This window comes from Accipiter gentilis, chromosome 6, assembly GCF_929443795.1.
Source record: "Accipiter gentilis chromosome 6, bAccGen1.1, whole genome shotgun sequence".
NCBI classification, from domain to species: Eukaryota; Metazoa; Chordata; class Aves; order Accipitriformes; family Accipitridae; genus Astur; species Astur gentilis.
In genome coordinates, this window is record NC_064885.1 from 15,843,597 (window position 1) to 15,868,248 (window position 24,652).

Consider the following 24,652-nt stretch of genomic DNA (forward strand, 5'->3'; position numbering starts at 1 on the left):
AGATCACCCCTGGAGAAATGACATCCATGTGGTAAATACATGTAATCATGCCACTCTGATAGCTTCTCTTGTTCTCTGGCCATTAATTCATCTCCCTGGGACTTAGGTGAACATTTTAAATCCCACAGCAAATTCAAAGAGCCGCCTTTATTTTAAAATCAACACAGCAAAAAAAGGCTTTCTCCTTTCCCTCCTCAAAATGTAAAATTTTTTTGCTTCAAAAATATCCTGGCACACAGACAGGTGTTGCTGGTCGTGACCTTATCTCAGGCCAGTGACAGGCTTGCCATGCATGAGAAATTGCATGGCCATATAAACCTCTCAAATGAGGGCTTGCTGCTGCAGCGGGCGGTAGCAGCACCCACCTAAAGCAAAGCCTTTGCCTTCGTGCTCATGGCACTGTGGTAAAAACACAACCAGAAACTTTCCCTTTCCCCTCTCAAGGTATCCTTTTTTGGGGAAAAAAGATAGAAGAAAAGAAAACACTTCTCCCCGATGATAGTTGTTTCTAGGAAAGCAGAACCTTCCTGCAGATGCTTTCATTGTGAAACACATTTTGGCTGAAGGCAGCTGAGGCCATCGGAGGAAAGACAGCGGAGTGGTGCTCAGCCTACAGTACTGCTGCCTGTGGGCAGCTGGGCCAGAAGCAGCCGGCTCACCATGAAGAGAAATAAGACCCTACTAATTTTTACAGTCCGCCAGGAAGGAAAGCGCCAGCAGCAACCGAAGCAGCGACGGCCACGTGCTCGGCTGCGGAGGCTCCAGCTCAGAGCTGCCAAGGAAGAAATGCATCAGCTTAACATCAGCTGGTGCCACCACAACATTCATTTGGGTGTCTGCACTGAGTTCAGCTCATGTGCTCAGTGTGACTTAGGTTGCACCGTTGAAACCTTCTTTTACGAATGTCCACAGCCAGATTTTTTTTTTCCTTCTCATTGTCACCGAGCCATCACCTTTCTGGAGCTGGAGAGGAACGAGGTTAAGAGCAGACCTGGAAGAAGAGTGAGCTGCTTTGCTGGAGGAGTGAGGCCAGGACGTGCAGGGAAATCACTGTTGACAAGAGACAGCAGCAGAGCAAAGTGGGTTGGTGGGAAGATACATTGGCCGGAGCAGAGTTTGGTGCAGGACACCAGAATTCGGATTCAGCCATGCTGATGAGTAGTTCAGGAGATAAAACAGTCCCACCTGGGAGGATGAGGGAGAAGAGACCCGCAGGAACAAGGGCTGCACCTCAGACGAGTGGCAGGGGCAATGGGGAGGAAAGGGTGCTCCTCTCCGGGTGGTGCAGGCAGGAGCAGGCAGGAGCGGCAGGGCTCCGTGACAGGTGAGAGGGGTTTGCTAAAGGCCAACAGGCAGATGGCAAAACTGTGATTAGAAAGTCACTCCAGCCATAAATCTCGGGGACCTGAACTGGAGACAGGCAAGCCCCAGGTGGCTTGGAAAGTCTGCCTGGCAGAGCCCAACACGTCTGAGTGTCCATCTGTCCCTCCCTCCCTCCTCCTCCTCAGGTTTAACTACCTCCAGCTAGCTCCTTACAGCCAGAGCTGAACCAGAGACCCCTGAACCTAAAACTGCTCCAATGCGTGAACTAAAAGGCAAAACCACCACCCGGACCCCAACAACAATATTATCCATCCCCAGCAGGGGATTCTCACTGTGTTACTGGGGGTTACATGCAACGTCCCATCCCTGATGCTCCCCTCTTGGCAGAGATGCTACAGGCACTGTCCAGAGGGTCACAGCAGGTGCAGGACCATGCAAAGGTGCACTAGCAAGGCAGGATGGAGAAAGGTTCCCCACAGCCACATACACGCTATTTCTGGATATGCTGAGGAGTTGCTTAGGGCTGGATTTGCAGGCAAGCACGGGGGCATATCGGCTGTCCGTGCTTTGGAAGGGGGTCAGGAACAGAAAAGGGGCAGGAGATTGAGAGGGAACAGGATTTATATAGAGATCCACGGGGAAAACCCGTGTCTCCAAACATGAGTAACTTAACACCGGGCAGTAGTACCAGCTCCTGCTTGCAGATCCAGGACACCAACTTCCCCAGCTCGCAGCCAGAGGAACCCAGTGCTCTCACACTCCTGCCCAAAAAGCACTCGCGACACCCGCAAAAAGGCACCTTGCCGGTGCCAAGCTCCCAATGCCCCCCCACCACCGCCGCCAGCTGGTGCCTCCTGCACCCCCACAGCCCTTCCTAACACTGCTGGAGAGCCCTTCAGCCCACAGGTGCTATCGCTCCCCCGGGACCACCGGCCAAGCCAGCCGGGGCTGGCAGCGCAAGCGGGACGGGGGCCAAGCGGTAAAATTAGAAAACGTCTCCCTGCCAGCCCCTTCTCCGAGCTGCAGAGACCAGCTGAGCCAAGTTGCTAACCTGCACTGTAACCCTTCTTGTCCCCCATTTTGTAGGCTGGGACAGTTTCTAGAAAGCTGGGGATTTGCACTACTTTCCTTTTTGATTAGCAGTCTCCAGCTACCCCAAAGAGCTGGGCTCGCAGGCTGATGGGGGCAGAGGGAGGTTGATTTTTTTTTTTTTTTTGGCTCCTTTGGGACAGTCTGGCTTGCACCCTGCGATTCCCTTCGCTACTGTCACTTTGCACGCCAAGCAGCCCTGCAAAGATTGATCCTCCCTGCCGCAAATGGCTGCTCGTGCCCCATTTCTAGCCCCTTTCTGCCCTCCACAGTTGCTGCCCTCCACTCCCCTCCTCCTGCAGCAGTTATTATTTATACTCCTAAGCATCCTTTAAGTTTCTGCCGAGGGAGAGGATCAAAAGAGAAAGCCTTTTAAGGATTTCTGCCAGCGCCAGGAAGCGAGCCCCCCCCCCCTCACCCAGTGACCAGTGCTGCTGGGGGATTTGAACGTAGATAAGTGCTTAAAGCCGAAAAGGGCAGAGAGAGGGGAGGGTGAGCCGGGGGCACGCTCTGAAACCAGACCCCCCTCCCCAGCTGAAACGCCGCTCCTTCCTCTGCTTTAGGAAACGGATCCCTCCTGTGATTTCCTTTCAAAGGTGACTTGTAACCTCTTCATTAGGGTCGGCTTTGGCAGAGCACTCATGGTGCAGTTGGCAGGGCCAGCCCGCTGGTGCTGCAGCCTGGGGGGGAGCGCGCTTGCCTTTCCAAGGGTGGAAAACACACACAGCAGCTCGGAGCAGCAGCAGCTTCACAGGAGGACTGACGCCCTGGCCATGCTCTGATGGGTACCATGGACTTTAAGACAGATCCCAGTGCAGTCACGATCAATTTGCTGCTTATTGTCCACCCTGAGGAGACAGCGAGCAAGCAGAAAGGGCAGAGAGAGAGGCAGACGGAAGGCAGCCGAAGCGCAGGTAACGTCCCGCCTGCAGTCGGTGCGAGGGAGGGGAGGGTGGCAGGTGCTGCACCGGCTGCCCGGGAGATGGTGAAGTGAAGCAGCAGCTTTGGAGCAGGGTTTGGGCTCCCCCCCCCCGCCTTCTCCTCTTTTCCTTTGCAGACATGCTGCAAAACCCCAAACTTCAAACTTTTTTGTAGAAACCCAGCATGCCTTTGCTGGTCCTCCTGGTGCAGGACAGCCCTTGCTTGTGCAAAGTTGCATGCTGCATGTTGCTCGGTGTCTGGCTCTGGTGCATGCAACCCAGGGTGCAGGAGGAGGTGACATACACACGGGTACTAATCTGAGGACCGTGTTTGCTCTGCCCTGTAGTGGCCCTGAGATGCCTCCACAGGCTCTCTTGGCTGTGCAAGGGGAGCAGGGCAAGAGCTCAGCAGTTTCACCCCAGACCAGCGCCTACTACAACGGAGTACGAGGCAAAACTGTTGCCTAGGCTTTGTCTAGGCTTTGTCTCCAAGGATGACTGCCCTGGGCCATTTATAGCTACAGTTTGGGACAGTCTCCCTGGCCCAGCTCCTATCCTTCAAGGGATCTTCCAAAAAGCTAAGGCTGTGTTCTGCAACTCTAAGGGGACCCTCTCTGCAGAAGTAAAAGGAGAAAAGGGAGTATTCCTGCTCTAAAGCCTTGGGGGAAAGCTAGATTTTCAATCAGTTCCAGGCTAACAAGGATAGGCAAAGCTGACACAGAAGTTGTATTCATGCTTCATCTAACACAGCATCCAGCACCTACCCAAATACAAGCAAGCCCCCTATTGAAGCAACTTAGACCTGGACTATTACACTTTCTTCCTAGTATTTCATACTTTAGCAACAGTGGCTGCAACAAATGCTGCAGATGAGACAGGGAAGGTGGATCCTGATGACAACTCGTTTCAGCTGGAATGACGGGTTACATGAAAGGTTTTGGGGTGCTTGGCCTCCGGGCAGTGCCAGAACCTCACTACAGGAAGACAGCCTGCCAATCTCACCTTTATATTTTACAGGTTTGCAGGATGATGGAAATGGAAATAGCCAGTCACAGCCACCTCAGGGGAGAGACCTTAACGGTATGTCATCTTCTCGCTCTACGGATAAACTAACCACAGTACACAAAAACCATTTGCAAGCTTTCAGCACCCAGCTGTGCCTCTCGAGCATAAACATGCTCGAAACAACCCATCCCTTTCCAGCACTTTGGGGGGCTTCAGTGGAGACACGTGGAGGGCCTCAGGCCATGTGCCATGAGAAGCATCCCCTCCGTGCTCTCCTCTGCCCCGTGGCCAGGATGCACATTGGTAGCGCTATACAGCCCATGCACAGCCATCTGCAGGGGATTCTCCTGCAAGCTGCCACGGAGCTCTTACGTTTCACAGACAGCTGATGGCAGGGGAAATTCAGTGCCCCAAATTGCTCAGGTTGCAGATAGACCTTCCAGAGACTTCCCCAGCACTCACACAGCTTAAGCAGGGTCTGGGGTGTGCAAGAAACCTTTGGGGTTTCAATCCGTCTGTCAACCAGTCCTTTCTTCATCTCCCCCGCTCAGAGATTGCTGAATACAAGGCAGGTGTGATTGCTATCCAGGAATGATGTGGCTGCTAGTCTTGAATGTTCCCCTGCCAATTCCTCACCCCTATGCCCTGAAACAGTGCAGAAGGAACATCTGAAGAGGTCACCCCTGGCCACATGCAGCCAGGCTGCTGGACCGCAATGCAACAGGTCAGAGCAGCTCCAGGGGAAGGGAATCAGACCATCCAACTTGCTTTCCTGGTAGTCTAAGCCTAATGTGATGTCTAGCAGAGAAAGGTGGGGGGCAAAGGTAAAGCAAGACAACAGGTAATTCTCATGGTACCAAACAGGTCCACAGGCCAAGCAATAGCAGCACACAAAAGCCACGGCTGTGCCCAGGACAGTGCTCAATAGGAGCCCTGATCCAAGCCCCTTTGAAATCAGTGGTGGCTGGTTGGCTCTCACAGACTGTGAGTGAGCAATATTTCATGGCAAGATACAACTTTGGAGGTTTTTTTACAAATCTGGTGGTCTCAGACACCAGATGATAACAAAAGACTCCACTCTGGGAAGCAGATAAATACTTAACACTCTCTCTCTCACTCCTCCATCATGCTCAAGAGGGTCCGCAACCAGAGCTGCAGAGCACAAGTCAGAGCCTCCATTATGAGTGAGAGGACAGTGTCAATCATTTACCGTGCCTAACTAATGGCAGGAGTATTTAGTATGCAATATGGGAAACCTTCTGTTGCAGCTCTACCTTAGGCAGTTTAAATCCCTGTGGGGATTACCAAGGAATTCAGGTGCCAAGGGAGCAGGCAGAGCTTTCACTCCTCTGGCACCACAGGGGTTAATAAATTCCCCTTTAATCAGCCGTGTTAGCATCTTGATGAAGCCTGTGACACCACAGAGCAGCTGGTGCTGCCACAATATTTACAAACTGTATTACATAAGCCTCACCCCAAGCCCACCGAGGCAAACCGGCTGCGGCCTCATGCCATGCCACAAAATCCCATCATTCACGGGCCTGATCCTTGTCACAGCCACGAGGTACGATTGGTAGCTGGCCTTCAGGACGAGCCATGAAAAAACAGGTTCCTTGTGCTGGTCTCTGGTGGCTGGCAGGACGGTGATTCCATGACGCTTTGAAAAAGAGCAAGGGATCGCCCTGGCCAACGTCCACCCTGCCTCCAGCAAGGCTCGAGCATCCAAAGCCACGCGGGAGCTAGGGCTCAGTGTCGCCTGGCATTTGCTGACCGCCCTGCTAACTGTCAGCACAGCCCGAGGGGAATGGATTTATGCTGCCTGCAATTCCCCAGGCACGCCAGGTTCTCCACTCACCTCCCTCTGCCCCAGGGACCCCAGGGCCAGCCAGCATCACTGAGACAGTCAGGGGCTTCCAGAGCACAGAGGAGAGAGATGAAGATGAGGATGAGGTACTGACAATCACACCAGTGCTCCCACTCAGGGACCGCATGGCCTCCAAGCCCCGCCGTGCTGCCCTTCCCTCCCATCCACCTATGTAAACACACACCCACTGGTCCAAGCACCCTAACCTCCCACCCTGAGCAGCAGCACCCACTCCAGCCCTTCCCCAGGCTGGAGCAGCCCTCTGGAGAGGGGCCAGGCACCCCTGGACCATGAGCAATTGGGCTTCAAAGCTGGAGAACTGGCTCAGGCTTCTTGTGTCATTACTTACTTCACTGCCGAGCAAAGGCACAGATTTAATCCACCTCTGCGCCGGGCACCTTTGCTTTCTTCAAGGCACTGAGATGTTTTTCCTTTGTGCAACCAGGCCGGCGAGTCTCCAGGGAGTCCTGCAAGCAGGCACAAGCCGTTACTTCATACTCTAATGAAGGTAAGTGGCGACCCAAGGGATACAGTTTTTTTCAGAGCAGAGCTTCAGTGAGTTCCCGCTCAAGTTTCTTCTGTAATAAAATAACCTCAGAACACCCCAAAAGAGCAAAAAGCCCCACCTCGACAATTTTGTGATCTTGAGCATGAAGAATTAAAAATCCAAGGGAAGCCTGGAGAATCCTTGGGTCTTTCAGTGTGGATGCATGGAGGTGGGTCCTGGGGCACCTGGGTTTCCACCATCCCCTGATCACCAGGACATGGCATAGATGTAATTGGAAAGCATGGTAAGAACATTAACTCCTGCCGATGTCAGCTATTCCAGTGCTGATGGAAGGGTGCAAGGGCTGGAAGAAATAATATTGGCAGAAGTTTAGCTTAAGACAGCTGGTTACAGAAGTCCTTTCATAGGGTAGATCCTCGCAAGGAGCCATATCTGCACTAGAGCAGGGACAGTGCTGGGCCAGCTGCACCCCAGAGCACACGCTAGCCAAGGACTGGTCTGGCCACAGAGAAGGAGGAGAAGAGCAAGTGTTTCTTTATGAAGGAAATCTTGATTAGGAATAGTAAAAAAAGTCATAAAAACATCAGTAACCATTTCATACCATTAGTTTTTAAAGAAATGCATGTAGCACTTTGAAAAATTTCTGTGGAATTACATTTTTTTCATTTGTTAAATACCTTTTAAACTTACTGGAAGAAGGCATTCCTCACCGTTAAATTTGTTCCTTGAAAATGAAGATTTTTAATTTATGGGGAAAAACTGAGAAAGTGGAAGTTGGCAAGAAAACCCACAAAACCCCAAAGCTAAAAATAATATTGAGAAATAAAAAGGGACTCCTGAAAATTTAAAAATCTTGAGGAAATCATACCATTTGCACAAAGTCATCCCTTTGAGAAACAACTTCATTTTACCTTTGAATTAACTGACAAAATACACCAGCTGGCTCTAATCTTGACACCTGGATATCTGCAATCATCCCAGAATTGGAGTCAAGCTCTATGATTTAAAAGGGGGGGTTTACAGTTTTACAGTTTTTCTTGCCTTCTGCTTTTGGGGCTTAAAGGACATCAACCCTTTCTGCACAATCACAGGAGATGCTTAACTTTTTCTAAAGTTGAATGCTGTGGAAAAACTTATACTCTGATGAAAGTGCAGATTCTTACCTAATTAGCTGGTTCCAAGAGCTGCCTTTCAAGGAAAACCCCAAATGTCACAAGACTCTCGATAAAATTGTAGGAGGTAGCACGTGCAACTGGATGGCAGCCCCAAGGTGCATTAATATCTTGACCTTCAGACTCCAAAGTAACCTCTGTCTGATCTGAAACGGGGAGCCCATGAGCATGCCGAGTTCCTCCAGGGAACCTCGGTGGCTGCAAAATCTTCTGAAATACTTGCCAAAAAAATGCAGTCTTTTCCAAAAAGTTCAGATAATTCTTATACTCCCTAACTTTTTTCCTTGTACTTCTCTCTATGAAATTTTAAACACAAGACCCCCAGATTTCCATCTGAGGTTGTTCTGGACCATCATGGCGTGCAGAGCACAAGTCCCACAGCACGCCTGGACTGCAGCTGGCTCTGCCAGGGCGCTGCCTCTTACAGGCAATGGCCTTTGCCAAAAATTTTAATATCACAAGTCAAACCATTCTCATAGCTCTGAGCCTTTTTCTGTTTGATTCCAAGAAAAATCAATGAAAGAAATTGATTCTCTGCTTACTGTATCTCCATCAAGAGCTATTTAATACAGTGATAAACCATTTTTTGTAAGCTGCCACATAGTCCTCACTGAGGACTTCTGCTTTATTTATGAGCTGCTTTATCACCTGTTAGGCTATAATAGGCTGTCTTTTAATTTTTGAGAATTACAAATCACACCGGAGGTGACCGTAGGCTTTCTGACCATACAGTTTATCTTAAGGGTGCTTTGTTTTGCCTGGAAACCCAAGCACTTTGGTACCTTCACAATCGCCAGAGCTGCCACTTCTTTTGCCAAAGTTAAGAATTGGCTTCAGCAATGCCTTGCCAGGCAATCCTGCCCTTCTTCTCTGCGTCCCGGTTAGTCTTCCCTTTCTTAGGGAGTTTGCCATCGTTTCTTGCAGGAACCCAAGTGACGGTGGAGATTCATCCCAAGGATACCACCCCACAACTCTTCAAGAAACTCTCCTTTGGAAAAGGTACAGCCCGGGCTTTAAAACCTGGCTGAGCGGGTCAAGGGTGGGACGGCGAAGGGGCCACGTCCTTTTTTTTTGCAGAAATAGGGAGGGCAAGAAGCCCAGGAGCTCGAGGAGACGCTGCAGCCCTCGAGCCAGGGTAAGGGTTGTGGTGATTGCACTAAGCATGCCGGGGTTGTTGCAGGTCCCCGGAGACTGCCCAGCCTGAGAGGTCAGGACAACAAAGGTGAGGCTCTGCTCTACCACGGTGCATGACTCCAAGCTAGCCCTCGCCCAGGAGGTTGCTCCCAGGAGGAGACAGGCTCCCTTCTCCCCACAGGGGCTCGAAGCTCTTGAGAGGATGCCAACCCCTCTGCCTGCTCTGCCTGCCAGGCAGATGCTGCTGGACCCTGCCTGCACCTGGGGCTTGAGGATCCTTCTGCTCCCGGGTCAGGGGGGAAGCTCCTCCTCCTCCAGCCCTGGGACAAGAGAGGTGGTGACAGTCTGCAGCATCCCCCCAAAATCCTCCAACTGCCACAGAGCTCTCTACAGGGTTATCATCTAACAGCTCTGGAGCTCAGCTCTCCCTTCTTCCATGCCTGGGGAGGGGGGTTGGCCAGGTGGTGGGCAGGGGTTTGTTGTCCCCAGCCCTCAGGCTGGAACAAGAGATGCCTGACTGCTGGGGAATGCAGCGTCTGCAGAGCCACAGGATAGTGGGGAGGGGATGCAGAGCGCACCACGGTCCAGGCAGCTTGCTTCATCCCTCTCCCCTTGGCACCCACGCTCCACAGGGTGCTGACATCCATGTCCGAATGCAAGGGAACGGGCAAAGAAAAGCCTGAATTTCAGCTTTTTCCACCCAGTCTGTTCCCCAGAATCACTTATTTCTGTCTTTCTCCTGCCAACAACTGCTCTCCTCACACTCCCTTCTCCACTTTGCTAGGTTTCCAGAGGACTGAAGCCCCACGGCCGCCAGAAGGAAAAGACCTGCATGGTAACTATCAGCAGTCCCCTCACCCCACGCCAGTGGCATGGTGGGGCACAATGCGTGGCAGCCCCAGATGGAAGCCCATCAAGTCCTATAAACAGGGCTTGCCCTGCTGCAAGCCTAGACTGAAGTGCATAGACAAGGGATTTCATTTCTATTACCACAAGTAGCCTTTGGCTTCCCAACTCCCTGTTCATCGGGGCGGCAGGTGGGGATGGCTTTGGGAACGTCACATGCGCCCGAGACCTTCCCAAGGCTCCACACCTGAGGAAGGCTACTCTGGAAACAGGCATGATGCACACTTCCTAACTGCCGATCCCACATCTGTGGCTTTAACCTGACAAAGACGAAAACCTGACAACCAATCCTAAAAATCCATCCCGTTCCCAAAAGGCAAGAAGTAATTTTCAGAGCTGTAGAGAGTGGAAACCTTTAAACACATAAATCTGCTTTATCTCTCTTTAGGTCAGCATAATAGCCCTTAACAGGGAAAACTGAGATAAACAAACAAGCCTGTTTAAGAAACAGATGCCATGTGCCTACACGCTGATTTTGGCAGACAGGTGCCTGCCCAGCATGGGGATGCACCTGCATCCCACCTAGCAGGCTGCACCTTCACCGGGACGCAGGATGCCCCATAACCCTTCCCTAGGGCAAAGTTTTCCAAGAAAATCAGGGGTCATGTTAAAAAAAACACCTTTGCAAGTCAGGAATAGACCTTCTGGCCACATCCCCAGTGGGCTGGAGCTGGCAGCAAAGGGGCCAGAGCCCCATTTGGGGAGATGGAGAGGTAGCAGGTGATGAATATAGATTTCAGAAGCACTGCCGGCTTCTCAGCTAGGATAAGATGTTCTCAGAGCCTCCTGTGTATCCCACTCCCACCAGTACTTGCTGAGCAGGCAGCAGAGGGGTGTCCTGCTTACTTAGCAAGGGTCACGAATAAAGCAGTACGCAACCAGCCAAAGCCTCTGTGCCCCCACACACAGCCCAAGGCAATTTACTTCTTGTCACCTCTCTCCAGGCAAACAGCAGCCCTATGGCACCATTCATTCACCTCTCCCAGCGCTCAGGAGTTGCACAACAGCATTTTCACTTTGTGATCTCTTTTAAATCCCTTTTTCCAGAGAAATAACAATCCTACAGAGATAGCTAGAAGAATCTCTTTAGTCCTGAATGCCTTTGACAGCACATGACAGGGGGAGAGATTGCTATAGAGCTCAATTTTCCTCTCACCAGCTCAGAAGAAAAGGGAGGACTGAGCAGACAGTGGTCCAGGGGAGACATCCACCTGATACGTCTGTGCACCGAGCTATAGCTGCATCACTCAGGTGGCTCGCTGATGAGAGAGAACAGTGTCAGCTCATATGGAGACTGTTAAAAAAATAAGTTATCTGATTAATTAGGGCAAGTTATTAACCCTTCATTCATACCGAGTAGAACCAGGAGCCTACAGCCTGCAAAGATGCAGTGGGGTAGGCACACCAGTTGCAGTCCGACTGCTCCCAATGTTACATTTCTCATGTGCTTGAATTTGTGCAGAATTATGGCCCTTTACCATGTAAAACAGTCATCGCTTTCAGCAAAACTACTGGAGAAATCCAGCTCTTTGTTGGGTTTTTTTAAAAAAATGTTTTTGCCAGGGCTTCCACAGTACAGATTTTCCCTGATACTTCTGCATTATATCTCATGCATCTCCATATAATATCCTGCGATTTTCTATGCTGTTATACAGTGCCAAAGACACAGGGGCACCTCCCACTCCAGCATTGCCCAAATTATATCGGAGTAGACAGGATGGCTCCTGTTTTCAATGCAGCTGGCAGGGACCTTCTGTGAGTGCCCTCCGTGTCCTCTGCTCCCTAAGCACCCGCTGATGGATGCCTCCGCGGGTTGGGCAGGAGCTCTGCAGTGTCCCCTCGTTCAAGCGTACAGCCAGGAAAAATACCCCCTCCCTATCTGAGACAATGACAACTCATTTCTTCCCAGTATATCCATGGGACAAATCCTCTTTGAAATCCATGCCAGTAGATCTGCAGCAATTTGAGAAGCTGGATGCCTACGCATTAAAAGTAAGTCTTGCTTTTGCCTCTGTCCTCCTCCCAGCTCCCCTGTGGGGACGTTCCTTGAAACCTAGCTACCAGCACTAACACCAGCTTAGTCTGAGCTATTGGGCCAAATGCCTCAAAATCTCCCAAGTAAGTGAAAAACCATTTCCCTGCAAACATCAGCAACAGAGATCCCACTCTAGGAGGGAAACTATGACCAAAAATACTCGCTCAAAACGTGGAACTACAGCTTTGTATTTCTATTTTTAATGAAGCTCAAGTTAGAGCAGTCTCCTGGCAGGTGAAGCTAGCTTTAGAAGAGCAAGGCAGCGGGGAGGAAGGGAGACCTGCCATAGCAATTTCTTCACCACTATCTTGCAATGCTTCCTCCTCACAAACAGGTAAATGTCAAGAACAGCGTGGAGGAACTCGTTAAAGCCCTACTTAAACAAGCCCGGACCGATCTGGAAAAAGTCCGAGCCATATGGATGTGGATATGCCATCACATAGGTAGGTTGAGATCTTCAATTTAGAAGATAAGGCAGTTGCTGTCACCCCTGTTACACTGCCATTGCAGTTTACTCTGTACACCTTGTGGGTTAGCTGCAAATGGTGAGTAGGAGGAAGGCTTTCTGGATGTATTTATCCAGAAACGTATTCGGAGGTCATCTCAGCATCTCTGTTTCCACAGTCCCTCTCCTAGCACTGCCAGGCCCTACAAGGTTTCTGTGTAAATGATTCCTTTCCACATGATGAATCTCTAACTCCTACCTGACTCATTTGAAGGTGTAACCATACAAGTCTCTATCATCTAAGCAGCCGGAGCACAAAGCCAGGCTGCCAAGCACCGGCAGCTTGGTTGCCACATACAGAGCCATCCAGTGCCACTAGAAGTTTCACCTCCACCACTGTCCTGAATGCCTGCAACCCCCATGCAGCCCTTCCCAGTGCACTCTGCATGCTGGTGCCTTTGCTCTGGGAGGTACCACCGGCAACCATCAAGCTGCCTTGTCCAGCTCGGTGTCATCACAGCCGCTTCTGCAGCTCCTCTTTGGGCAGCAGACCACCCCTTGCAAGGAGCAGCCGGGACAGTGCAGCACTGAGCACAGCCCGTCCTGGGTGAGGTGCCCTCTCGCCTCTGACAGTCTCTTGGCTGTTTTGCTGCCAGCTTTGCCCCTGTGTTTTGTGGATACATACCATACTCCAGTTTCTAGCTGGTACCTCACTGCATTCCTCCTGTTGACATGTCCATCAGCCATGTCAGCACAGCACATCAGAGAGACCAGCTTTCATAAAACACACTGGCACCTGCATGGTCACCATTCCTGTCTGTACGTGCACCCTTTCAACCTTCACAAGAGCTGCAATCACCCAGTTTCCCCTGCCCCTTCCTACCCAACCCCAATGCAAGCAACACTGCAGTTTCAGAAATAACCAAGAGATGCAAAGAGGACAAAGAAGGAGGAGGAGGCAGCATTTGTAGCCTCTCCAATCTGGCACATCAGAAGGGACAAAAGACTTCTTGCCACCCCAGGCTCCTTGGTGGGGGGAAACTGGATGTGCAACATGATCGCATTTTGCAAGACATATGCAAAAGTGTTTCTTTCTCATTAACTCTTGGGGGGAAGAGGAGGAGAAGTGCAGCTGTTCTTTCGCTCACCTTTTACACATCCTGATGGGCTCTGGTGCGGTACGGTTCACTGGCTGAACAGGCCAGCTGACTGAGAGCAGAAGAGCAATTTGGGAAGCACTGGCCTAATCTCACACCCACTGAGATCAGCAGAGCTTGGCCAGCAACTGCACGGTTAGCATAGTTAGGTCAATCCCAAGAAGCTTTAATCTTGCCCTTAAATATGCAGACTGCTGATTTCACTGCATTTCCTGAAACCGAGCATTTGACTCATCCCAGCGCCGAGCTCCCGTCGGCTGCTGATCATTCAGTCTTTACACTATTAACTCATTTCTGCCTGCCACTGCCTGGGCCAGATCCTGCTTGGGATGGCCAGTCTGGTTTGAGTCGGTCCATTTACCTTAACACACATTCACAGGATGTCTCTGATCCCTGACAGGTATGCTATGATCTCCCCACAAGATTTTTTTTACACCATTTTAGCCCTGGTTCTCCTTCCTTCCTGCAGAGATTGACTCCTATTTACATGCATGGGAAATAAACACAGTGCTAGGAATTTAAATCGGCTCACAAAAATGCCATATATCCATCCTGGAAGGGCATAGATAATATAAACTCCTTCCTTGTTTGGATTTTAAGTGAGAGCACTGCTCCCTGGATATCTCCGCCCACCCAATTCAACTCCCTGCCTGCAATGGACTGCTACCTCTGTGCAGCACTAAAAGAAATTATTTTATCTATCATTTCTAGCATAAATACAGAGCCACATGCAGCCAGCTAGCTCTCCATACCTCTCAAAGTGCTCTACAGTTTTGCTGGTGGCCCAGTTAACAGCCCAGGTGGAAAAAGCCAGCCTTTCCCTACAGCCCCACCAGCCAGCTCTGAGGCAGCCATCAGCTGAGCCCCTTAGATAAAAGACAAGCAGTTGCAGCATTTCATCAAAGCACAAATACAGCGTGTTGCCAGCTTTTTTCCCTCTTCCACAGCATTAAAGGGAGGATGAATCAGCTGATGCAGCATTCCTTAGAGCTTTGTCAGAATAATATGTTCATATTTTAAGAAAGAGGTTATGGACATGACCAAGGTTGGTCGGTATTGAATTAACCTTCCCAGACCAGTTCCTCAAGCTCTGTCTGAAGGAACCCTGCTGTGCTGCTTTTCTGCATTCATTCAAACAAATTAAGATTTCCTACACTTCCAGGTATTAATACGACTCACTTGCAACGAATCATTTCCGGTATTTCCCAACAAGCTACTTTCCGGATATTTTTAATACAAATTGCTTGTAAAGAGTGCAAAAAGCTCAATGGTTTCCTTTGACAGTAACATGAGTCTGACTCCTTCACATGCAGAGCTTTCTGGTTTTTACTGGGCGCTCTTGAGATCATAGATGCATGACGGCAGCCCCTGGGGAGGCCTACTTTCTCTAAAAAAGCAGAGTTTCCTCCCATTTGGATTCAGCTGCTGAATCCCAGCCCAGGCTTAGAACAAATAGGGATGAGAGACAGACCTTGTCCCTCTCCCCCCACCAGCTGTCCACGACATCCTTGCACAGCACGTGCCACGGCTCGTTTCTCTTTGCTTGCGCTCACGGAGATGAAAAGCAATCCAACCGTTGCTCCTGCTGCCCATCGACCCCATTGCCTCAGGCTTTTGGATGAACTTTTGTCTGTGTTCCTTCCCACAGAATACGACATAGTGGGCTACCATAACAAAAGCCAGCTGTCGAGCAAACCCATAGATGTGCTTCAGACGGGGAAGAGCATTTGTGAGGGATACGCTGGGCTCTTTGAACAAATGTGCAGGTAAATTAAGCTCAGAAACATTCAATGCCAGGGAGAGTTAACATTCATTGTCATCTCTGTGCCTATTCTGTCTGCCTTTGCATTGACTGATATGACTTTAAGCAGGACGTGGAACTTTAGCTTTCAAACCATGCTGTGGAAAAACAGCAAGTCCTAGAAAGGTCAATTTTGCTTCCTCCTCCACCTCCTCCACCCTCCCCTCCCCAGCATAATTTGCTTTGTGCCATCTGCTGAGCTTCGCATTGCATTAACATAATGGCAGATGAAAACACAGAGCTAATTTGGTTAGAAGAAGCCAGGTTTTTCCTTTGAGTATCTGTATGTGAAGGTTAAAAGCATCGCAAGACTTAAACAAGGAGTGTTGTCTCCAACATGTTCCCATGCAAGAGGTAGGCACACTCCCAGAAGGTGCTTTCCCAAAACCTTCTGGAGATGCCCTCTCCCCTCCACTACAGAAGCACCACAGGGACACTGCCTCACGCTTACCGCACCGTTTTCTGCAGTCAATCTCAAGGTCCATCACCGTTGAGGCCAATACTGCAATTCCCATTTTATAGCTATGTCAGCATTTAATGACTAAAATCCATTCTCCTGTCTACAAAACCTTGTTGACTTCACTGGGGATTAGTTGCATAAATGAGTCAGATTTCCACCACAAAGCAGGACTTTACAATCACAAAGCCATTTCAGAGAAAAGACAGCCCCTTCCTTGGCAGGGAGCACAGGCGCCTTGCATATGAATGCAGCACAAATCCCTTCTCCCTCACGTTTCTCCAACCCAGGAAAGAAAGGAGATGGCCTTGTGCAAGGCAACCCTCACACACCACAGCAAGGAGCAGCATCTCACCTCTCACAGCTGCATGCAATAGTTTGGTTTAGAGGAGTAGTGAAGGCAATGAAGGTGCCTGGCAAGTTTGGGACCAGCCCTATGTAGAAGGGTTGCCCAAGAGGAGAAAACTGGACCTGACGACACAGGGACACAAGATTGGAAGGGCTTCCTAGTGTCAGAAAGCAATGCTGTAGTTTCCTAAGAGTGCAGGCTTGCAAGGTGGCTCTCCCAGGGAGCACCTTCCATTTACAAGACAGCTTTGGAAAAAAATTAAAGACCAGTTATTAATTGGCATGTATAAGTAACAATTGGCTTTCCACATTATCCAAAAAGATTTGGGAAGGTTTTAACCATGAAACAAACAAAATCTACAGGGAGAAGGACAGATTAAAAAAAAAATACTGTGCCAGATGTTAAAGTGGTGAATGCTTCCAACCAATAACATATCTTGCAATATTAGATCTTGCTTTCTAAAGAGTAAAATAAAGAAATAGGATGATGAAGTAAGAATTTATAAATGCATCTTATGGAACAGTTATTAACAGTTCTAAGTGGGGGAAATTTGCATCTGTTCATTAAAAAGCGTATGTTTAGTTCATTAAAAACATTAATATTTCCAAGGATATCTTTTCCTATTTAAAGGCTCTGTTGATTTACTCCGAATTTCTCAGTTCCAGGTTGATTATTCATTTTGTGATTCAAGAAACCTCCCAGTCATCCAGCCTATTAATTTTGTCAAATATTAGCTAAATGTTTAGCTCCTCTCCTGAAAAACTATGACCAAAGAGAACACCCCTTCCTTGCAAGGGGATCTCCTCATCCTTGCAAGGGGATCTCCTCATCCCTTCTTCTTGTGCGCTGTTCAAGTCTTATGTTGAGTCTAAGCATAAAGGCAAGAGGCAAAGAGCAGTTGTCTTTTATGAAGGTTTTTCAGAGCCAAGTTTGGGAGGATAAAAAAGGTCTTTTAACGTACCTTTTTTTCCTAGCTCCTGTTGAGGCAACTTTAACAAACAATGCAATTTGCCAGTCACCAGGAGTTCCCCCAAAGGTCCTGCTGAAGTCAACAGCTGACACTGATTGAGTCCTACTTGTCCCAGTGCCAGCAGAGAGAAGTCGTCCTGTTGCAGACACAACACTCTCACCTCCGACCACAGCTTTGGCAGCCAGACTTCTTCCCATTAGCTGAGACTCCTGTCACAGAGGAAAGGTGGGCACGGATAGTGGAAAGCTAGCCACAAAACATCAGTTTCCAAACATCAGGAATAATAGCGATGAATGTAAACACAGGCTTCTGACCAATATTTTAGCAGCATTTATCAAGAATTAGCTTCTCAGCTGACAACCAAACTTGAGGAGGTAGCATGGCTGAGTGAATCAGGGAGTGTAAATTGATGAATTCAATTTAGGGCAAAATCTAGCAGTCTGGACTTAGGGAGAAACTCTCTTACCAGAATTAACAATGAGGCAAAACAAGTATTTGCACTTAAGAGGTTTCAGCACGACCTTTGGGAGCAAAGCTGACCACACTCCAAATCAGTATAGTCTGCAAATAATCCAGGTTTCACATCCTCTTGCTTTTCCTGTTTTCTACAATCAGTAGCTTTCCCTCTTTTCAGGTACAGAAGTGTACACCTACCTACCACAAGTATAAACCATTCTGTCTCCCTCTGGAGAAGCCAGGTTTGCTTCTTTTTTAGATGAAATCATCAAAGTCAACCTGAAATCAAAGGGAAGAAGGTGCCATTGAATTCCACTAACACCTGTAGCAAGATCCAGATTATCTCCTACTCTTTTTGAAGCAGGAAATTTAGCTTTTAACCTCCTTTGCTGCACCAAGCAGATGTTGCCAACTCTTTCTTAATTAAGTTCTTCCAGTCCACCTTGTATTTAGGTCATCTTCTACCATCACATTGCCACTTCAAGCATTTCTGGAGCTCTCCTCAATCTTCTCTCTGCATGGTTAATTTAACTGTATAAAAACATTTACACAAGAACAAAGACACAATCACTCTTTTCACCAGTACAGGATTGCTCTTTTACAGGATGTTGTGGCCTGGTTTTTTGTCTGTCCATTATTAGAGAGACCACTGTTTAAATGCTCTGACCTTTCTTTTGGGAACTTTTAACACAGCTGAGCACAAACTTTTCCTGCTGCTTTGCTAACATTCACTGTAAGTGAGAGCACAGAGAGAACGAAGGGCGTAACTTGTCCCTTAATGTTCTCTTTAAATATCCCAGCTAACAAGAGTGTCTAGAGAAGCCTAGAAGGATTAGATACCAATCCCCATTAAATTAGTAGGAATTTGGTAGTTAGCTCCTGTTAGGCCCCTTTGAAACTTCTAGGATCAAACCTTCCTTAAAGTTCCTGGGCCAGCGCCTAGTCTCAGTTACATCATGTAAATCCAAGCTCTCGCCAGTCTTGTCAGTGGAGTTGCTCCAGATTTACTGCCCAGTTCCACATGAGAATTTGGCTCACAGGCGACTGCAGGCTGGCAAAGATTTTACAGACCACCTGTGACACCAGGTTTCTCAATGGCATTCCTTCCAGGCTTGCCACATTCGTTTTGAATACCTCGTGCGACAGGCAGTGCCTCGCTATTGCTGCGTTAACAGCCCACACCAAACAAGAGCTGGCTTCCATGCTCCCTCCTCTTCTTTGCTAGCCATCTTTAGCAGGGATGGGGTACTGCCACATTTCTCCTCTCTGTCTAACTTTGTCTTCTTTCTGCAGGCTACCCAATGTAAGCTCCCAGCTGGCTCTCAATCAGCCCTTTGCAGTTGTGATTTTATTTCTGATACTCTTTCTTAAAGACTTTAAGAAAGAATGTAATAATTTAATTTGATACTCTTAAAGAAAATGTATCAAATAATTAAGTAACACAAAGATGTCCAGGTTTGAGTTTAGTAAGTCTGTATGAGAAGCTGAAGTGACCACCTTCCCTTTAAACCAGCATCATCTCCATGAAAAAAGCAGTCCTCCCTATAAGCACTACTGCACTGCCAATTACCAGCCAGTATCTGTTATCAGACCGTGACTTCTTAACAACCGTGCTAATTATCTCTCCCATAAATATCACTTTTCTTCTGAGTTAAACCCACATTATGCAGACAATCTTGGTCTTGAAGCATGCACAGTTTATTACTTAAGGTAGTTGTTCCATTTAACGTACTTTTCAATGAAGAAGAAAAATGTCAATACCATCCTACACAAAAGACAGTCCTCTAAATGAAGCAATCTTAGATTAATGCTGAAATAAGATGCCAATGTTAGAATCCATTGCTATCAACAGCAGAGAGCTTATTAACACAGTGCTTATTTAAATCTTATTTACACATCAACACAGGTATTTCATTAGTTTTTTAAAAAGAGACTATTTAATAATTCATACCCTGGGCAAGCACAAGCTCACTCTTTAAGGAAACTAAATCAGCATCCACAATCCCGTGAGGTCTAAGATATCTTAACTGGTGTCAAACACCAGGCTTACCATCACAGGGAGAACACAAGCATGAACACACACACTTAACTCATAATTACATGGGCTAAATGGGGACAGCATCAAAGGGATTCCACTGAGTAACAAGACAGAGAGCAATTAAGCACACTTCACCTTTGTCATCCTCCTCTAACAACATTGAATTGATGGTGCATTAGACAAAGAGAGAGGGAATATGCAAAAACTGGAAGAGAAAAGCCCCTTCGTCCAGTGGGACGCTCTCTCCAAGTCCCTGTGCAAAGGCCACAAGAAAAAACAGCCCCTATCCAACACTGCAGGCATCATTACCTTGAGTTACTCTTGCATGCCCACCCCATATGAAACCATTCACTAGCACAGCCCAGAAAAATAGTCTCTACGTGGTGTCAGTGGTCAAAGGGGAGAACTTGCCTGTCTCTAGATGTACAGGCTGACAGGCTGGTACAGGAAGGCAGTTAGCGGAGAGCTGTACAAAGTGCAGAGATCCCCCTGCCAAAAAAAATACAGCACCCCAGCTAACAGCAAGCTTCCCAAAGAATTAAAAAATGCAATAACCTAGGCATTTAGCACAATAGTCTGTCAAAAGGGTCAGAAGTTGGAGTTTTCAAAGAGAAGTACTCTTGCACACTCAGACATTTAAAACCCCTAACTCCCTGGGACTCAACTGCAAGGAGGCACCTGAGGAGCTGATGGAGCTGGTCCACTTGACTAGAGGACTGAAGTTCTGCAGACTTAGCTCCTCCTTTTGTCTTTCCACAAAAGTATGCTGACAGGTTTAAAACAGAAGCCTCCTGCTGCATCTTATGTTTCCTTTTAGTATTGCAGGAATCCAGTGCATGAAGCTATCGGGATATTCCAAGGGGTATGGGTACAAGATGGGGCAGACCTTTACAGGGGACTCTGACCATGCCTGGAACGCTGTCTACCTTGATGGAAGGTGGCATTTGCTCGATAGCACCTGGGGAAGTGGTGCTGTCGATGATTCTTTCACCAAATTCACCTTCAGGTAAAGAACTATCCTCTATGTTAATACATAAACCTACCACAAAGGCAGAAGGAAAGCTGATGGGTTTGCCACACCAAACAGTGACACAGGTCCCACAGCAAGACCCAAAGCCTTGAGCAAGGTTATCTGGGCTGCCTATACAAGGGATGGAGTACATACCTGTAGGAAGGCAGCAGCCCTGAGCAGCAAGCCATATAATTGCTAAATGTGAACTTGTTTTGCTTATCACATATCCAGTTTATGCAACACAACGTGGCACTTGATTCATAGCTTCTGGCTGCCTCCACACTTTCAAACAACAAGCAGTGCCTCCCTCCTTCTTCAGGAGCCCATGGTTGCAGGGGGTAGTGCAAATACCCTGGTTTTATCCAAAAGCTCAGCATGTGCCCTGGAAATAGAAGTCCAAAGCTCAGATTCCTTCTCTGCCTGTAGAATTTCAAACCCACCGATCTCAGTTTCTCAGGAATCCAAAACACTCTGACTTCCTCCTGCTGAAACCACCACCACTGTGCAGGGGAAGAATTAACTGTTTGTAATTACTCATTTTCCTTTAATCTCTTCCTTTTTCTTCCAGGTACAATGAGTTTTATTTTCTGACTCACCCGGCTCTGTTCATTAACAATCACTTCCCAGATAACAATAACTGGCAGCTTCTTAAACCAACCCTGACGCTGAAAGATTTTGAGAACAACATGCTGCACAACAGTAATTTTTACATGTTGGGCCTACTGACCGCACACCCGGAGACAGCTGTCATCCAAACAGGTAACACCCCACAGAGGGGAAGCTGCAAAACATCTTTCCTTATGCAAGCCCACATCTACCACACACTGTCATGCATGTAGTGCATTATATTTCCAGCTTGGTTCTGGCAAGCAGAGTGTACTCAAAGCTCTTGGGGGCAGAGGAGGGTCATCTTTCTTTCTTTTTTTCTGTCTTTTTTCTTTTTTTGTTCAAGCTGTGAAAAATTGTAGCAACCCCTGGGTCTAAAAGAAAGCCTCAGTTAGCTGCTGAGTTACTCTATCAGCCAGCATCAGCAGTGCAAAATTAGAAGTACTGCTATTATATATTAGTTACTCTGGTTTGAAAATGAGATTAAAACCTTTTATGATGTTCCAAAAGTTTGAATTACTGAACAACGCATAAACAGGCACTTCTTTATGCAATACTGAGCAACCTGCGTAAGTCCAGCAGCTCTTTTAACGTAAAACTATTCAGGTAACACCACTGAACTACAGGGCCCACATTTAAGATCACCTTCCTCAGATTTTAAAAGAGCTGTAGGAATTTAACTAGATAACTAATTTATGAATGCCAAGAACAAACACAGAGTTAAAACTTAAAGGCAACAACATTTTAGGACTCAATTTTGTCTTCAAGCTGTTTGGAAACAGGCTCATATGGAGGTAAATTATCTCATATCTATGTATTGGAAGGTTCCTACACTTTTCTCTGAAGCTTCTTGGAACAGCTACTGGACTAGCCATCAGGTCTAATCACATCTAATTAAGCCCTTCTCAAGCACATGGGCTGAAGGTACTTTCAGTTATATTTCGCACAGGCTTTCATATTCTATAGGACCACAGCTCCGTTTCAGTGTGTATCAAAATAGGATAAATGCACATCTCCAAAACAAAGGCCACTCTTCACTTCATTCTTTTTGAGGGACACTGGTCTAAGCAGACAGCTGACAAGCTATAACCTGTCAATTGCAGCTCTTTATTTTACTATTACAGATGCAGCAATTTATTGGGACAGATTAGTCTTCCCAGAACAGGGTGTACATGCAAAAAATGTACTGAAACTCCTATGCGGTTTGTTTTCTTTTGTATTTCATAGTAAATGGAAAAGCCTCTGTATCAGTGGATTGCCGTTCTGCCACATTATTTACGTTTAAGCTGAAGGGAACAGATGAACATGGTTTAATGACTTTGAAAAAACACGGAATGAAGCTGGATATCTACCCACAGAAGACAGGGAGTCACAAGCTGCAGATCTTTGCCAAGCCCTCCAAAGCCTCAGAAGATGTCTACAACTGCGTGTTAGAGTATGTCGTAGAGTGCAAGTCTGTGGACAAGGCCATGCGTTTCCCAAAGGACCTGCATCAGCCTGTTGGACCAAGCTGGTTCACAGAGCGGCAAGGGTTCCTGAGGCCATCACACCCCGACCCCATCATTCACACCAACGATGGGCGCTGTTCTGTCACCTTCACCCTGGGCAAAGACATAAGCATCTTAGCTTCCCTGCACTCCGATAACAGCAACCTGACAGAGGATATGAGAAGGCGGCACATCATGCAAATCCATCGTGGAAACCAAATTGAGTTGAAGATACATCTCCCCCACGCAGGGAACTTTGTTCTGAAAATCTATGCCAAGAAGAAGTCAGATCCTGGCAATTACGACTACATCTTCAACTACCTCATTGCTTGCCTGAACACTGAAGTGAAGTGGCCAGCTTTCCCTCAGAGTTACAGCAAGTGGGTGGAAGACTATGAAATACTGGAGCCGCTCTCCGGCTTGCTGCCAGCGAATCGCAATGTTCAGTTTAAACTCAAAATGCACGGGATAGCAAAGGTGCTAGTTCAAGCTGAGAACACTTACCCTCTCACCCAGAGCAGAGGCTACTGGGAGGGAACCTGCAACACTTCAGGATGCAGAGAGGTGTTTGTGATGGTGCACGAGAACGCTAACCACAGCTTTTACTCACACGTCCTGAAATACGAAGTTGAGACCCAGTAACATCCCCTCCTTGTTCTTTCACTCACCTGCATGAACCAACCTTTCCAATGTGCCCAAAACCAATACAGCTTTAGGAGATCACTCATTCTCTCTATCAAATCTGTTCTTTCAATGAATGCAGGACGACACTTGCAGGCTTTTGCAAGACCTTGGGCTCAAAGAAGCAGAAAATCCTTTTAAGAAGGGAGCAGGAGTGGAAGAAATTAAATGAAACCCTCACCGACATTTCAGTAACACTGTCCAGACAAACATTTTGAAGAAAACAACTGACTGTCAGGCCATAGGTCATTCTGTGCCAGCAGCAATTGCTGGTTTCAAAGTTATGGACCATAAGAAAAGTCTTACAATGGCTACTCCAAGAAGAATCCACTACACCCTGGTTTTGAGCAGCAATATTGGACACGAGGAACTTCAGGAAACTTAAACTGAGTTTCTGTATATCTTTAGTCAAGTTGCAAAATACATCCCAGGAGAGAGAAGTATTAGGAAGAAGCTACAACATGAAGTTTTCTCGTGCACTTCATTGTCTTACAAATTTAAGTGATACTGCGAAATTACTTTTTACACTGACTCTTAAATACAATAAACAAAATCATTTTTACGTTTTTATATTAGAGTATTTGAACTGTAAACATTTTTCTGCAATATTAGCATTGTAATCATATCTCAAGCATACAGGTGTTTCCATAGCTAAAACTACAGTAAAATGGAGAATAAAGTTCTCAAAAATCACTCCTTACTCCCATTTGTCTGTGCAATACTGCAGCTAAAAAACTTAAGGGGTTATGTGGAATAGCAGCCTGAGTGACATCATTATCACGTAAAAAACTATCTGGTGCTATACTCCTGGAAAACCCCTACATGCACAAGGCAAAGGCGGTCTTCTATTGAATCTCACCACAAATACACATCATAAGGTCAAGCAACATTTTCATAAATGATTCAGATGTCCATGTTAGCATGACCCAAGAGATATTATGTTTGAGCTTGAATTTAAAATAAACCTGTTATGTTTTTGCATTCTATTTCATTGACCAAGCAATATGAATTCCTGTTCACAAAGCTGCTGTATTTTCCACACAAAATACGTGGGTTATTCCTACATTCTCCTCCTTCTCAGCAACTAGGTGGCAGAAGTTACACCCGATAGCGAAGGGCTGCCCATCTGCAGCAGGCTCACTGCCTCTGATCCCTCCTACATTACTCCCTCTACTCCAGCAACCGGGTTTGAGTCCTCATTTTTAGCAAGTTGAGTGAGTGTGCAGGGTACCTGGAG

The 24,652-nt window shown here is 47.5% G+C and overlaps 1 protein-coding gene across 1 annotated transcript; it reads left to right on the plus strand.

The window, feature by feature from the left end:
• The first annotated feature begins 3,193 nt into the window (after positions 1-3,193).
• KY (kyphoscoliosis peptidase) lies at positions 3,194-23,915 on the plus strand. Its single transcript, XM_049802678.1, has 12 exons — positions 3,194-3,326; positions 4,350-4,412; positions 6,647-6,709; positions 8,806-8,880; positions 9,062-9,103; positions 9,800-9,850; positions 11,831-11,913; positions 12,291-12,399; positions 15,207-15,324; positions 20,447-20,635; positions 21,210-21,400; positions 22,475-23,915. Exons 1-12 carry the CDS (start codon positions 3,194-3,196, stop codon positions 23,374-23,376), a joined length of 2,019 nt encoding a protein of 672 aa, XP_049658635.1. The 3' UTR covers positions 23,377-23,915.
• The last annotated feature ends 737 nt before the right edge of the window (positions 23,916-24,652 follow it).

What these genes read in the sequence shown, in the direction of transcription:
- KY (XM_049802678.1), top strand. Translation starts at nt 3,194, where the DNA reads ATGGGTACCATGGACTTTAAGACAGATCCCAGTGCAGTCACGATCAAT. An exon ending in GAGAGGTCAGGACAACAAAG is followed by an intron (nt 9,104 to 9,799) that starts GTGAGGCTCTGC and finishes CCACTTTGCTAG; the next exon opens with GTTTCCAGAGGACTGAAGCC. An exon ending in AGAAGGAAAAGACCTGCATG is followed by an intron (nt 9,851 to 11,830) that starts GTAACTATCAGC and finishes ATTTCTTCCCAG; the next exon opens with TATATCCATGGGACAAATCC.